Source organism: Sprattus sprattus (assembly GCF_963457725.1).
Source record: "Sprattus sprattus genome assembly, chromosome: 1".
NCBI classification, from domain to species: domain Eukaryota; kingdom Metazoa; phylum Chordata; class Actinopteri; order Clupeiformes; family Clupeidae; genus Sprattus; species Sprattus sprattus.
The window spans coordinates 56,786,029-56,802,622 of record NC_137920.1 but is presented as its reverse complement, the minus strand read 5'-3'; the positions used below and the strand labels follow the sequence as shown (position 1 = coordinate 56,802,622).

The following is a 16,594-nucleotide window of genomic DNA, read 5'->3' as shown; positions in this document are numbered from 1 at the left end:
GAATAGCTTCCTATTCCTTCTTAATAATGACTTCCTTCATAATAAAAAAAAAAAACTCATCAGGTTATTAGAAAAGCAGAATCAAAGCTTAAGGAACAACAAGGCTGCACATTTTCCATGAGATATTTTTTCCTGTGAAGGGATGCAACGTAGCACAAGAAATCATATTAAGATGGAAGACATTATGACATTGATCATGTGCAATGGAACTAGCCCAAACTAGCCTACACCATCTGCTCCCAAAATTGGATCAGAATTGAAATAACACATTATACAATACCTTTCCATTGCACGTGGCCCTCCAAAACAATTGGGCTTGACATGGCAGAAAAGCTAAACCATTTGGGACACGGGACTGTCAGCCCAAGAGGTTGGGCATTAACAGACAAAAAGGTAAGGCAGACAATGCCGAGTATTTGCACATGACTGTATTTCAAATACCAAAGGAGAGAAGAGAAACAGATCTGGCAGAGTGCAAGAGTCACTATTTTGGGGCAAGCTTCCCTTTTTTTTCCATTTCCCACAAAAGTATGCCTTTTAAAAAACTTCCAAACAGCTTCTTTATTGCAGCAGATGAGTTTCAAAAAATGACCAAACTTCATTTTTTTTTTGTGTGTTTTTTTTTAGAAAATGAGATCTTCCCTTCATCTTTCCTGTAGGAATCCAGAGAGAGCAGTCAGTGAATCCATTTGGCAGTAGTTCAGTGGTGGGTGAGCGGAATACCGCAGTGCAACGTTTTTCTTTTTTTTTTTTTCTTCTTTCTCTTTATCTCACACACACGCTCTCTCTCTCTCCCTCTCTCTTTCTCTCTCTCTCTCCCACTCTCTCCGTTTCTGCCTCTTAGAGTCGCCTGATGTGCGTTGGCCACGGTGGCCATCACATGCCCGTGGTGCTCAGGCCCATGCCAGCTGCTTGGCTCATGCAGGGGAGAGTCTGTGAGGCTTTGGGGAAGTCGTGGGTGACGACGCGTCCGTTCTCACCCCCGCTCCCTGTACCGCTGATTCGGCTTAGCGTGGAGCTCAGCATGGCTGCGTCAATGATTTGCTGTGAGGAAGAAAAACACCTGGACAGTTAGCTTAGACAAGACGATCACTCCGAGGTGGTTCATTCCAGATTCCAAAAAGTGAAGGTTGTACTGTGTTTGGGCCTTTTCAGCCTTTACTAACTAGCCTCTGGGGTTGTGGTTAACCGCTAATTCAAACTGTGCAATCAAAGGGGAAGGGTCTTACTTTAAATGCATCTTGGAACCCCTAGTCAATTATGAGCACTTTAAAGTATATATCATAAACAAGAACAACAGCTTGTTACTAGCAGATAATTGATAGTGTCTCACAGGAACACAGCCACTTTTCATCCAAAGGGAATTAGCATTAACGGAAAAATAGTGTTGCTACATCTGAAGATTTCTCGTCTCTCACCCTGACAGTGAGCTTTAAGCAATACTCCTGCAATGGAAAACTAATAGTGCTCCACCATAACAATAATGAAAGCAGTGGTGTGCTTGTTTGGAGCCCACTCTCTTTCACATTAGTTTAACATAATGAAACCCTGTAGGCTTGAAACTGTAGCTAATGATCTGGATGTTGGCTTGAACATCCTTGCTGAATAAATGATATAAATCCAGTGCACTTCAATAGATCCAGAAGATTATCTTCTTGGGCTGATGCAGACTAATTGGTCTGTTCAGGGCAGCGATTTGTGGCTCTGATACTTTAAATTTGGCCGTTACATGATTGTGATGTCAGCCCAATGAGTCTTGTAAACACTTTTTCAAGCGCACCGCCATTTGGGTTTCAAAGGAGCTTCTACAAGGTTGAGCAGCCTTTGACAATATTACTTCATTCATAACGTAACAGGACACTGCCATATGTTGTTATTCTTAAGCTGGTCTAGTGGAACAGAGTTAAGGAAGTGTTATGTATGGCACCCCCATGTATATCTGTGCATGTTTGTGTTTTTGTGCCAGAGTAGAGAGGGATCTCTCTCTCTCTCTCTCTCTCTCTCTCTCTCTCTCTGTCTTAGTGCATGTATGTATTTAAACAAACACCTTCATTCTCTGAGACTCGATTCTGGACTTGTAACAGAACTCGACCAAGGCCACAAGCATGGCGAGCCCCAGGCCTCCAATCAGGATGTAGAAGACTCCGGCCACATTACTGAGGCTCAGAGCACTGGTCTTATCCTAAAGGACACACACATCCAAGTTTAACATTTCATGTAACTGATGTGGACACAAATTACACAAAATAAAGCAATTCAAAAATATTCAAATACATTCAGCCTCTATGTTATGACTTAAATCAAAGAAAGTTACTTATACTTACAAAATGCACAATTTACTTTTAATACTAAACAGAAATGGTAATTAAGACAAAATTCACAAAAACATGCAGGTTCCATGCACTGTTCACATATACTTGGATAAACATCCATCTGACTCACTAATGCTACACTATATGTACAGAACAGATATGCATAATTAATGAAATACATATATAACAATGATAAGAGAAAAAGGACCTACTCTAATGATTGAACTCCCCGATACCACTAAAGTAATCTTACATTAAAAGTTATATATTTTACATTTAAGGTATTTAAGATATTTTACATTTTCACATATTGGGGGCCATGCAGGGCGGATGAACAGGGTTGGGCTTCTGTCATAATGGATTTATGCTAAATTATTTAGAGCTGGAGAACATATACAGTATACAGGGGAGGCCACTGGGAGATGCTAATCCTGTAGCTAACCCTGATGGTTAGGCATCGCGTGAAGGGCTGTGGGCATCAGTGTCATGCATCAGCTTGGTGACCGCCTTTGAGGTCTCATCCAACAGCATGCACATTGTCTTGGGACAGATACAGAGGAGAAGAAGACCAGTGGAGGGGGACTCTTGGGGAAGCAAACCAGTTATGAGGTGGGGGGTGGGAGGGAATTTCATCTGCCTTCATCTCCAAACTGCCATTTGCTCTGGCCTCTGAGAAAGGGCCGGGTTTACGCCAGCAAGCCTTTCAGAGCAAAAAAAAGGAACACAGGCTTAACTGGGAAGGGGGCCTAACTACAGCGTGAAATACACCACAAGTGTGATGAACAGATTTTTTGCCAAACGGTGATTGAAGAGGCAAAATGTTTGAAGAGCATACAGTCGATTTCTGTACAGGGCCTTTGAAGTGATCTTTGCTGTATGCACATTAGGGCATTTTCCCTGAGGTATTTACTTAGTTTAAATATTTAATTGAGAATATGGATCTCTCAAAAACATCATTATGAGAGGCATTATATTCAGCTCTTGGTCTGCTTTTAATGTTCCGTAATGAATAAAACTGACTCATTTCGATGGACCAACAAATTATTTTTTTGGCCTAAGCATCGACGCCGAGCAGCCTAGTCCACGCTACTGTACAGGGCCCTGAGTGGACTTTCCAGATGGATTGAGAGGCACTTTCTAAAGGATCCTCACAGGATGTCAGCAGACGCCAGAGCAAAGAGGGCAAATGGCAGATTGGAGACCAAGTGCTTAAAGAGCTGAGTGCCAGGGAAAGAAAGAGACCTTTGACGAGGCATTAATGCCGGATCTCGGTGTTAAGTATAGGACCAACATATGGACTGACCTTTCTTCCGGAGTCCTTGCTTCCACATTGCCCTTTATCGTACCACCATTTGTTTTTCATTTTGTCTAAGATGGCTTGCTCATTAAGCTTCAACACCGCTAGGTTTACGGGGATTCTTCAACCGGGGAAATAACATAAATAACATTAAGCATGTTATCTTATGTTATTCAGCACATAGCAAACAGTCACCCAGAATTATGTATTCATGTGTTCTACATGGCTATAGATAGAAACAAAATCACAATCACATTTTGAAACTGTCAATGCCAAAGTGATATGCATTAATACTCCATCTAGCTTGGCTTTCTTTCTCCCTACTGCAAGATGTGTATTACAATATCACTTTGGGTAACCGGCAAGATCTGAAAACACTCAGCTTTGCACCTTTTTTCGAAATCTATGTACCAATTTTGGCAAACACAACATGTGCCAACATGAAATTCCTATGGTCTTTCATATGCATCTGTTTGCCCGATTTGCAAAGACAAAAGGGAACATTCAAATGAGACCATTAACATTGTGAGAAGATGTTTCTCCTAGGGAGAAGGCTGAGAAGTTTGGGGGTGCAGCCGACGTGTTTGCTAACACTAGTTGCCGGTTACCCCCTGTTGGTGGTGGTTACCCGCTGGTTCACTCATACTGGGTCTGACCTTGGAGTCCCCGCCCCCGCTGCCGCACTCTCCCTTGTCGTACCACCATTTGTTTTTCAATTTGTCCAACAGGCCCTGCTCGTTCAGTTTTAGTACTGCCAGGTTTACTGCATTTCTTGAAATGATAATAAAATAATTCTTGGTCAGCATTAATGGAGATATGATACGGCGAGGCAGAGGTGTTATTAGTAAAACTTAAATTTCGAAAGGAGAAGTAGAAGAAGAAAGAGTGATAAATCTGATTATGTTTTTGGCGACAGAAAGCAACTGTACTGTTTCCTTTTTTTATGTGTAATAATGCTGTGTGACCAAACTGTGGCAGATTTTACCAAGCAAGACAAGAACTCTTGGTTAGGAGAAATATAAGGATTACCAATGCTCTGGATTTGAACTTGGACTACATCCCCCCACACCCTCCTCACTCCCTCAAAATAGCATAGAGCTTAGTCAACTCATTATCATGCTAATATTGAAATGACCCTACTATTTCACTGGTGTTACATTGAGGTTAAATCTTGGGAGGCCGATGTGCAAAACCACGACTATCTAATTGCTGCTGTCCCATTTGTTTATCCCCCCCCCCCCACACACACAATCCAAAGCATTCGTAACACCTCACAGACCCCAGTCCAGGTCTTTATCGTTGTTGGTATCTTCGCTGGTACATTATGGATGGATAACCCCTTTATCTGCATTGCAGGGAGATGTGCCAAGCAGCAATGGAAACATACCTACTGAGGGTCTAGCCCTCTGGCATAGTACTGTGTGTCTTTCTCAGTAAAACCCCTGAGTTCCTTCAAGTCCCGTATGCACAGGACAGAAAGAGCTCAGTGTGCTAATGAATGGTGGACAGATAAAAATGCATCTTGCATGATTCATCACAAGAAAAGGCTATTTCACTGAGGACGTGATTAACCCAACACAAAAGTGAAATGAGTGCCAAGATGTGAGAGAGTAAACAAGCAAGCAAATGGTTTGAGGTGCTACACTTGATGCAATTCACATTCGTTGTATGTTGTAGCATTAACACTCGATGACAATGGATATTATCAGTGTATGCAAATAATGTACAGCAGAAGAGATACAGAAGCAATAGAATAATGTTACCTTGATGGCCCTAACTCACAATTTCTGAGACAATTTGACTCATAAGCATGTGGTATCCAAAAAATACTAAATATGAAAAAGAAAATCCACGAAAAGAGAGCTTTATCAAAACTTCAGGACATTTTAAAATGAGTCCTGACAAATGTTGAGGCTTACATTTTAGTTGTGCAGGGTGCAGGGCGCAAACACAAGGTCTAAGTGCAAGATGGAACCAAATGGATTTTCTGTGCTGTGTGAGACCTAACAGACACCCAAGTGTTTCGATATGCAAACATAATGGAGAGGGTGAAGATAAATAATTATTTTTTTCGCGTTGGAACGCGTTTACAAGGGTGTTTTCCCACTACAACAATTACTGCGTAGCCATATTATACTGCACAGAAAATATTTCCATGTTTTCATCCTAAAAATACACTTCTAGTTTCTATATCAATCTCATTAATTTAATCTTTAGGCACATCTGTGCACTTCTGCACAACAAGCTGACAACGACACGGTAGAAATAGTCAATAGCACCATCGACAACACACCTCAGGGGTGAAGGAGATAACACAACGTTATCCAAGTCGCCCTTAGTTATCAAGGCACCCGAAGCCCACTGTCATTCACATGGTAGGTGAGGCAGTGTTATTAGTTTTGGGCCATTGCAATTGATCTGCTAACACAGACAAAATGTTGACGTGTCTCTATGTTCTTAAATCAAAATGTAACGACTTTGTACTGAATGACTTTGCAATCAATGCAGCAGATTTAGAATAATATCAACACTGCGTTTGTCCTTTAAATACGCTACTTAGGGGACTTAGTAGGATACTTAAAAGCGATGGTTATTGTGTTTACCATACACTTCATTCAGGGCAGCTGCCTTTTCAAAGCTCTGTCAAATTAGCATGTTTAGTATGAGAAAATCTACATTTGAAAACCTATATTAGGAGACTTTGCCTAGCAAATGTTGTTAAACTAGTTAATATCAAAAAAATAAATGAAATTGCCAGTTGATCATTCCGCAACTGACACATCACACATGGTCCAATATTCCGAACTAAATAATTCCACCAACCAAGGTAAATGTAAATGGCAAGAAACAAAAACTAGAACATTTGTAACTATGCAAAAATGTACAGAAATTCTATTTTTAAAAAGGCAGTAGCGCCTGTTCTACTTCCTTGCACACCCACAAAAATAGAGCCCATTAGGTAAATAAGTTCATGATGTATTCTCTTTTAAAATCCACCCAATCAATCTCATGCAAATGAAGTCACACATCAATGTCTTAGGAGAAGCTTTTGGAAAACACTCAGGAGGATATTACTCATGTACGAAGCAGTTAAAGGCAGTTGGGATCAGCCATGACAGCTTGCATACAGTTCTAACAGATCTGTGTTATACACTTTTACATCTCACTCAATGCCTTATATTAATATATGTAGAAGCGGGAGATTACACCACATATTTTGAATGGTTTTCTTTCACTGTCTTAAAGTGTGGTACCACAACATCCTATGTTACGAGAAATAAGGAATATGTCTTTATAGGCAGAGTGCCCTTGGCTCATAACACCTAGGGTGCACTACAGATTATAAGTAAGTCCCTTAAAAGTAATTAAGTTAGCCCTCCAACTGACTTTAAAGGTCTCCTAGCTGTAATATCACCTTGTTTCTGAGTGCTTTGCAAAGGCATATGAAATAGCAAAAAATGACAGTTAATGTTGTAATATATCCTGTGATATATTAGGACGAGTGAAAAGTAGTGCATGATGATGAGATTCAAACAGGAAAAGAACAGCATTGAGATGGGTGAGTAGAGACAGCAGCAAGGTATGAACAGGACAAGAAGAAGGAACATCACAAACATTCCAGGGAGCTGTGAGGCAAGAGAGGTCCATGTTTTCATTACAATTAACATGAAACAACTAGAGGAGGATGATCTAGGCTGTGACACTAACATACAAATGAAAAGATCTAACATGATGTTTTTTTTATTCAAGTATTGACAAGTTCTGGACTATTTAAGTTGACTAGAGCTAATAATTACTATTCCCCTCAAGATGAGGTAAACACATTGTTGTGAAATAACCTCTCCTGCCTCAGGTTAGCCTTTGCATTCACAATTAGATAAGCCATTAACAAAAGGACTGCCACTGTGTGATTGTTATGTGAAAGCACATTACCTTAAAGGTGATCCTTTAGGGGTGGCCACTCCATAGCCCTTGGAGTCCAGGTTGCCCCCCACCTTCATGGTGTCGCAGGGCTTGCGCTGCTCGATGTACTCATTCATGGTAGACTCCAACAAGTAAGCATACTTCCCCTTAGACTTCCTCACTCTGGCGACTCCCTCGTCGGTAGTTTTCACACCCACTGAGGGGTCTGCGGACTTCATATACGACCACATCTTCTCAAACACGGCTATCTTTGATCTCTACAGAAACAAAAATACAAGCAAAAATACATTAATACATTTAAAAACAGTAAAAGGTGCAATCAACCATTAGAATGCACATGCTTTGATAATGTTTGGAGAAAGCGCTTCAAAAAATGGGAAGGAAGATATCATACTTTAACTGAAATACAAGTAAACACAGTGAAACATACTTTTTTCAGTGTGACTTAATTATGGAGACACATTGTGTATGTTCACTGACACTCTTTTTACATTCACATCCTTCATATTCGTATTACCACATTGTCATAGTTACATTCCACACATTGCTCATTATTGTGGGTGTACAGCAGATTCAAATCTAACATTAATTTAATTTCTTTGAACTGCTGCATGACACCATCGCAATTAAAGCCAGAGAAAGACCAAAGCGATATCAAAGAACTAGTGGCGATGAAGGCTGACTGTTGTATCGCCACAAATCACCTGTGTTTGGGCCAAAAAAGTAGCACTTGGAACACACCACAAAGACCAAGGGCCAACTGGCATGTACATTCTACAATATTCATTTACAGCTGTGTTTCAGTGCAAAGGCAGATTACTCCTTGGCTAGAGTGGAGTGTGACACAGACAGAGCATTTCCTTACTAACCAGTCATGTTCTTGTATAGTGTACTTTGTAACAAGGACATTAAACGATGTAAATTATGAACAAAATTATTACAAACATCAAATTTGAGGGATATAATACGATATTTCTCCAATATTTCTTCATTGTGCATGTTGAACTGCAAATCAGACTGATCTCTTCCCCTGACAGGGGCCTGGCTAGTGCCAACTATGCGGGACACACAGCAAACGCTAACTGATGGCCTGACATAAAAGTATACATCAAATGTGGGATTAGATTAGAATATTTTTGAATACCATAGGAAATATAGAGTAAATGCTACATATATCATTTATAACAGGACAGGGGACTTTCATTGAAATCATACGTATATTACTACTACTACTAATAAGAATAAGTTGAAATATAGCGGCAAGCAGCGATCATTGGGATCCAAGCTGAATGTGCAAACTGTAAAAAGTAGTCAAAGGTTGAATGATTTGACTGTTTTAACAGCTGAAAGAGGACGACTTACATTTTGAAAATGTTAAGTAAGGCAAGGTGACAAATAGAATTTTCAAGATAGACCAACCCATGTCAGAGGAACAGAGGAAAACATTTTCTATATGAGATTATGAAAATAATCTTCACGATTGGCCAATCACACAGGCATGTATTGGCGGCTGAATCTTTACTTGGCCGTTGGTGTCCATTTTGTTGAGTGAGCTGAATGGAACTTTTTGAGCAGAGAACAAATGTAGCCAAGTATAAGCATACCAAACTTTTTTTAAGCTAAATTTTAAGCTTAAGCAGATCTTGAGATATTGAAATATGTAAGTTGCAGCGTCCCTTATAGACACAATGTCATGAAATCTGGTGTGTGTCCAAAGAATATAGTGGTGATGCAGATGCTGCATTTTGGGTAGATATTGTGTCCATTTGTGTAGATTTTTGGTTTGACCGAATACAATAAGTGGTGTGAGTCCACAAATTAATTGTAATGAGCTTGTGTAATCCGCTAAAGGTGAGCTTGCCCTAAAAAATGTAATTTTTTTTTTCACAACAGTTTTCGAGGTATTACCCAAAAAGTGCTTTGAGGGGCCGCTAGCACCAAGGGCAACACACACCTAGAGACACAAACCTTGATATTCCGGATCAAACATGTGGGGCTACAACCACACCAAGGCCCAATCTCAATACTTCCCCTTACCCCTTATCTTACCCCTTACCCTTGAAATTGCGCGTTCATGTGAGAGCTAGTGGTGTCTCAATACCCAACTTGATCAAGGGGGAAGGGGGAAGATTAAGGGGTGTATGGCCCTCGTTTTTTAGATGATCGGAGAGCTACCTTGCTCCTCCAAGGGCTATCCCAGAGCACACCGCGAAACCAGCTCGGGAATTTTCAAAAAAACATGGCTGCTTGAAGCGAGGAATATTTTACATGAATAAAGCTATCTACACAACTTTTTATTACTGTAACTGAAGCTTTCAAACGGTAGTTTTAGGATACAATTAGCGCGTATACCACCACTCCATTGGCTTATATGGTAGCTTGCCAGCTATCATGCTACATACACTACATGTAAGTATTTTTGGCTTATAATTAATTTAAAAATGACGACAGTCTTGTTTCGTGCTCTACACAGTTGTATACATATATATTTGCAACCATGTTCTTCATTAGACTTTTTTTAAATCGCTAGTTTCACAGCTCATACAGTCACGCATGACGTACCCGAAACCAAGTGGCGTCTCATTTCATAGGGGAAAGATCTCAGCCCTTGGCCCTTACACTTGCAAGTGCTAGGGTTAAGACTAAGACAAGACTAAGCAAAAGGGGCAAGGAGAAGAATCAAGATTCGGCCCAAGTTTTATATAGCTTGGTAAAGTGTAAGTATATGAAATCATCATCCACAAATTGGTGAAAGAAAGTGGAAGAAGAAGAAAAGAAAACTTCGACAAGCACTATATGGAATGCCTTCATGCAGAGGTCATGATAATAAATGGGTTACAAAGATGCACTTTTCCCTGCCATTGTCTTTGTTTACCTTAGGTTAACAGTCGAGGACAACTGTATATTACCAATCCAATGAGAAAAGTGAGATTCACTCATTGCAGAGTTTGCCCCTTGTCTCTGACTTCATTCTAATGCAATCATAAGGTTTCCAGAGACAGGAGACAACACATTACATAAGTCAAACTGAGGCAATCCATTTGAATGCTAGCGGCATCCCAACTCATCCTACAGTCTGCATCATAAATCCCGTTATGTACCGTTTGGCTGGCAGCAGAATGTAATAGTAAGTATTCACCCTGAAGAATTCTTTGGTGGAGCCAGCATCCAATGTACCATAGGCAATCTCTGTCTGCTTGGCCAGGTCCTCGGCACTCTCAATGGGGGAGACCATCCTCTCCACGGTGAGGAAGGCTGCCAGGTTGGCAGTGTAGGACGAGATGATGATGAGGGTGAAGAACCACCACACACCCCCAACAATACGGCCTGAGAGAGATCTGCAGGGGACAAGAAGACAAAACAGAGGAGTTATTTAGCCTCAAAAACAACACAAAAAAAAACTTTGTGGTTCTAGAATAAACACCATGAGCACAGGTTTTTAAATGTAGCAATTAATTGAAATGTCAAAGTTCTCTAAATAATTTAGACTTATGGAATGGGCTAAATCCAGATGCATTCTACCACATAAATCTGCTTCCACTGAGAGAGAGTGAGGGGCTGATTTAACAAAAGAAAAAAAGCATCCATGTGCAAAAAGAGGCTTAATGGGAAAAGCCTTTCTTTTGCCAAGTAAGGTTGCTTTGTCAAATTAGAATTTCAATAAAGGCCATGTAGGATTTCGCAAGTCAAGATGAAGATAGAGGAAATTATGAGAGGGCAGTGAGAGCTGAAGAGAGACTGATGAAATATTGATGCAGCCGTGGCAAATGGTGCTAAAAACCAATAACTCAAACGCAGGTATTTCAGAGGCAGTGCTCGCTTCTCCGGAACAGAGGGAGAGAAACAAGAGGAGACAAATCCCACAAATAAAAATAGCAAACTGTTGTTTTTGTACTAAGCAGCAGATAAGCTGGCCCCAGTTACCCAAGCGCGCCCCCCCCCCCCCCCCCCCCCCCCCCCCGCCCAAACAAACACACACAAAAAAGTCGAAATTCACCAAGAAGAACATCCCTCACCCACAGACCTGTTTCCAAATCTAGACACCATGGCAATCATTCCTCTGGAAAGCACAGCTGAGAAACCCCCCCCCCCCCCCCTTTTATCAACCAGAATCCTCTCTGCACAATGCGCCAAACGGGCTCATGAGAGAATCTCTGTTACAGCCAGAGGAGGCAGAGCCCCAGAGGGAGAGGGTGGGCGACCATTTTGAGGAGGTACCATGCCAAGGCTAAACTTACAGAGCCAGCAAAGAGAGACGAGAGAGAGAGAGAGAGAGAGAGAGAGAGAGAGGCTAGTATATCTTCACACTTTCTACTTCAGCTTGTGACAGCTACCAGGCCTCCTATTTTTTCCCTCTTTCCTAATTTCAGCTAATGGGGTGAGAGTGCCATTTCCCTTCCATTTAAATGACTGGCCGTGCACCAGGCTGTCAACCACGCATAAGCTTCCTGTGTCCGGGCCCAGGCATCAGGCATTAACAACAACATGGATGAATCAATAACACATCCAGTTCCAACCAGACTTGTGTATCTAAAAGACTTCTTCTGATCTCGATGTTGACTATACGACATCCTTCAATGGGGTGATTTGGTTATGCTCTACGGGCTTAAGCACAGTTGCAGTAAAGCATAATGCATGTACACACAAAATGACTACATATGGCATCTTTTGTTATCTCAACTATGACATCACAGAAAGATATTCCACGACAATTTTACCTTGCACAAAAATGGCGGTGAATCAAAATACAAAATGCCATTACAGCCCCTGTGCATTTCTATGAGGCCTGTAATGAGTTTTGGTCTGTAAAACACGCGTTACTTCGTCCTCCTCTATGTTTCAGTGTTATGACAGGCCTTTGGTAGACACTCCTGCACACACACACAGATGGTGCACTGGCCCTTGCAGCCATAAGGTGAATACCTCCCTCCCACTGCTGCTTTGCCCATTGACAGTGACACGGGGCCTCGCCGGCCCTGCCACTTCTAATATTATCAAAAGGTGTGATCTCTCGGCTCCAGACAGTTTGATGGTTTTGGTTAAATAGCTTGGATGCTGTGACTATTTCGCCATGCGACAGGCATGTTAAAGTGTTAAATGCTGTTGAGCACGTCACCGCAACTCCGTGGTGGCAGGGTCACCTCTAGACTGAGAGATGGCTGCAGGGCCTACTGGGTCAGAACCTATGTACAACATGCATTTATTCAATAATGGATGCAGTTATAATGCAATGGATGCAGTTTAACCTTTAATTATAAATGTGAGACCTGTTCCATTTTTTCCCACAGATGCATGTATAAAATAAAGACAAGTGTAAAAACAATTATATTACATCTGTGACACAGAAGACCTCTTATATCAATGGCACGTACACACACAAGCATGCACTGTGTGTGTGAGAGAGGGGAAAGAGAGCAAGAGCTAAATAGAGTGTGCTAGTGTGTGTATGTGTGTGTGTGTGTGTGTGTGTATGTGTGAACTCATTGTGTGTGCATGTATGCGCATAAGTGTATGTGTTTCAGGAACAGCGCCACAGGGCACCAAAATGGAAGTGACAGGCCAGGCCCCCGAGGCACAGGGTGGCCGCTGAGGCGCCTGACCAGAATGGTCACACGTGCCCCGGGGACCTGACTGTTTGACCCATACTCTCCATCTCTGCGTCCCCATACGCACACAGACACCGTCAAGCACCTCCCGAGGGAAACACCCTCACCTCCCTTTCACTCCCTCATCCTCTCTCACTGGCCCTCCACAGCTCAGCTCAGGCACACACAGACACCATAAACATCACACCACAGAAGAGCTTTAAACAGGTGTCTCATGACTTACCCTACACTTTCAATTCATATTTATATATACTTTTGCTACACACACCCACAGACACTAACACCCTTACACATAGAACACACACATATTTGAAAATATATTTCTGTATGTATGTTTGTTTCCAATATTTTGTTAACCACTCATTACAAGGTATACATTTTCTAGTCGTAATAGGTCAGAGTTAGAATTTCAGAAATTCATTGCACAATTTGCTGTGAATAATGGTGATTAACCACATTTTTCTTCTTAAGACTGGAGCTTCTCATAATGGAAATTTAAATGTAAAATCACAGAATTAATGTAGAATCAACAAAAAGGAAGTATATTGAAATTCAAATAAAATAGAAGGTTCCTGAAAATGTGCAAACTAAATGTTATGTAAAACTTGGAACTTGCAGTAGCAGCCAACTGCCTTGAATAAATAACGGACCACTGTTTCTAAATGGTGATGAATGAAGAATTACTTGTGTCTTCCAAAATTTTTAATTTTGGTAAATATAATATTGCAAAATATAATATATAATAAAATGAAATGTATAATAAGGCTGTAACTGCCATGGCTGATATGAGGATGACATTTTTCATCAAAATGTAAAGTAGTTAGTTTATATAATTTTTGCAGTAGCTGATATGGTTGGAATTTGGCCCCTATGGTGTAAAAAGTGCTAAGTCTTCTGCATACCAACTCTACTTACCCTCTGATACCCAGAAAGCTCTGTGTCTATTCTCCATCATTGACTACAGAGGCGGTGTTTCTTTTTTGGAGACTGTCTATGACCCCAGCTTCTTCTGCTCAACGGTAAGCCCTTATCTGGAACAGCTCTACCCCCAGTCCCGTGTTTCACGCAGGTCTGTGTGTGTGTATGTGTGAGTGTGTGTGTCTGTGTGTGTGTTTCATGCAGGCATCTGATACGGCCCCACACAAAAACTCAAGAAGTGCAGACGACAGCATGCATGCTTAAACGGGGCCGAGCAGATGAGCTGTGTGTGCACTCAAGAGAAAGACCGAGAGAGAACAAGAAGAAGAGAGAGAAGGATTGGGGGAAAGAGAGAGGGAGAGAGGGGGTGGGGGGGAGATCCCCCTCAGGTGGGGGAATGGGCTGTCATCCTCCAGAAATGAGCGAGCGAGGAGAGTCAGGCGCTATCAGCGGCGTGTCAGTCTGCGGCGCGGGCGCGCACGGAGCGCATATATCTGCAGTCAACCGCGCTGCACCACGCCGCTCCTTCCTCCCTTCATTATTCCATATTATAGGCCTCAGTGCAGCAGGGGAGCAGAGAAGAGGAGGGGAAAGGAGGGGAGAAGAGGGGAGAGGAGGGGATGGGATGGGGAGAGGGGAGAGGAGAGGAGAGGAGAGGAGAGGAGAGGAGAGGAGAGGAGAGGAGAGGAGAGGAGAGGAGAGGAGGGGAGGGGAGATGAGGGGAGGGAAGGCACAGAGAACCCAACAGACGGGAGATTATGGCTTCTGTTCTGGAGCTCAGGGCGACACAGCTATCAGAAAGAGGGTCTCTCCAAAGCTCTGGCCAGTCCAGGTCTCGCCTGCGTCTGCGCTCAGACCAGGGGCATTCCTGTACGCGCTTGTTCTGGCAGATTCCAGTGCTGGCGGGAGAAATCCGAGCACTGCAAGAGAGAGGTGGACGACGGAGAGATTTCCTCCGACACCACAGTGGGCGTAGACAAGCACAGGGCTGAATTGCAATGTGACGAAGCAGCTCTGATTGACGGCTGTGACATTTATCAGGGACAAACACTTTTCTTTATCACCTGGTGTTTCTCAAAATACTCTCCCCCCTAACCCCCACACATTAATGCCCGCTCAGTAAATCTATAGTACACACCTCTACACTGGAATAAAAATGACCCCCCCCCCCCCCCCTTGTGAATGTGCCCTATGTGGAAATCCACACTTAAGAAAAGTGGAAATGATCGAGTCTATACTTAGAATAAGCTGCATCCCTGGTAAACAACAATGTATCTGGGAATATCATAACAGAAGACATTATTTCTGCAAAGGAAGACAGTAGGAGGTTATTCCTGAGATGCATGTTTTTGGAATGAAAGCAGTAGGTGTGTAAAAAGAACAGAAGACCACAAGCGTCGATAAAATAACATTAAAAAAACATAACGCCATCCTTGCAATTCATTCCCAAAATGAAACCAATTTTGAGAGCAAAATGAATCATTACTTTGACTCTAAAATGTCAGCAAAGGTTCATGTCATCTTAGGTTCTCATATCACTGTGTCCAGGGGTGGCAACGTGTGAGTCACAATTGTTTTGGTCCAACTCAACAAGAGAAAGAGGGGGAGTAGAATAAGACAGACAGAAAGAGAGAAAGCGAGAGAGAGAGAGAGAGAGAGAGAGAGAGAGAGAGAGAGAGAGAGAGCGAGAACAAGCAACCCTTTCTTCCTTTCCCATGATAATCTAAAAACAGTTCTTAGAGTCAGACACTCACTGGGGTCAGCTGAGAGTAAAAAAGAAAACAAGCTTCATTGTATAAATCACGATAAAGAGTGGAGCAAAGCGGCTCATAATGATTCCATTAAAAGTAATCACTCATCTAAAGTTCATCACATCCATTGTTGCCAATTAACGAGAGTGCAAGGCACACGGAACACAAAAGAATCCACAGGCACCCCGCCTCAATGCAATGTTCTCTCCCCCACAATGCAAGGCGGCCTTGTGACATCTCCATTTGCCTAAAACAACAGATGCGGCCCCTGACACACAAAACAGCACTTGCCAAGGCACGCTCACCCGGAGACAATGGTTTAATTGGGGAGCGAGAGGAGGCTCCCCACCGGCCCGGCATATGCATCCTCCACCTACACATCAGTCACCAGCTGCGGCAGACAGGCCCTGCCCTGGCTCCGAGGTGTCTGCTTAATGAGGGGAGGATCAGTCATCGCTCCGTCCCCCTATGTCAAAAGACGGGAGAGAGCTCGAGCAGATATTAAATAAATAATGAGTAGCGGGCAAAGGCGGGAAGTGGGCCGGGGAAGGTCAGGAGATTTGGGAGCTCCGGGGGGGGGGAAGGCGCACAGAAAGCATAAAGCACAGAGGGGAAGCACCGGGGTGATTTGTCACACTGATGATGGCCTCTGTATCACACAACAGGGGCAGATCAGGACAGATAACATCTCTTACATCCAGGTCACCAAGACTCATGCCAAGGCCATCATAATACATAAAAACAAAATCCCCAGTCAAACACTCCCACAGTGAACGTCATAATTAT

At 42.5% G+C, this 16,594-nt stretch overlaps 1 protein-coding gene across 1 annotated transcript in view; it reads right to left on the bottom strand.

Moving 5' to 3' along the window:
• Positions 1–876: 876 nt before the first annotated feature.
• gria1b (glutamate receptor, ionotropic, AMPA 1b) overlaps positions 877–16,594 on the bottom strand; it is a gene marked incomplete at both ends in the record, with an annotated part of 42,365 nt that continues 26,647 nt past the window's right edge. Inside the window, 5 exons of the mRNA XM_080851510.1 lie at positions 877–1,044; positions 2,048–2,182; positions 4,266–4,380; positions 7,543–7,790; positions 10,673–10,871. Coding sequence (XP_080707636.1) covers positions 877–1,044; positions 2,048–2,182; positions 4,266–4,380; positions 7,543–7,790; positions 10,673–10,871 — 865 coding nt within the window. The remainder of the gene's footprint in view (positions 1,045–2,047; positions 2,183–4,265; positions 4,381–7,542; positions 7,791–10,672; positions 10,872–16,594) is intronic.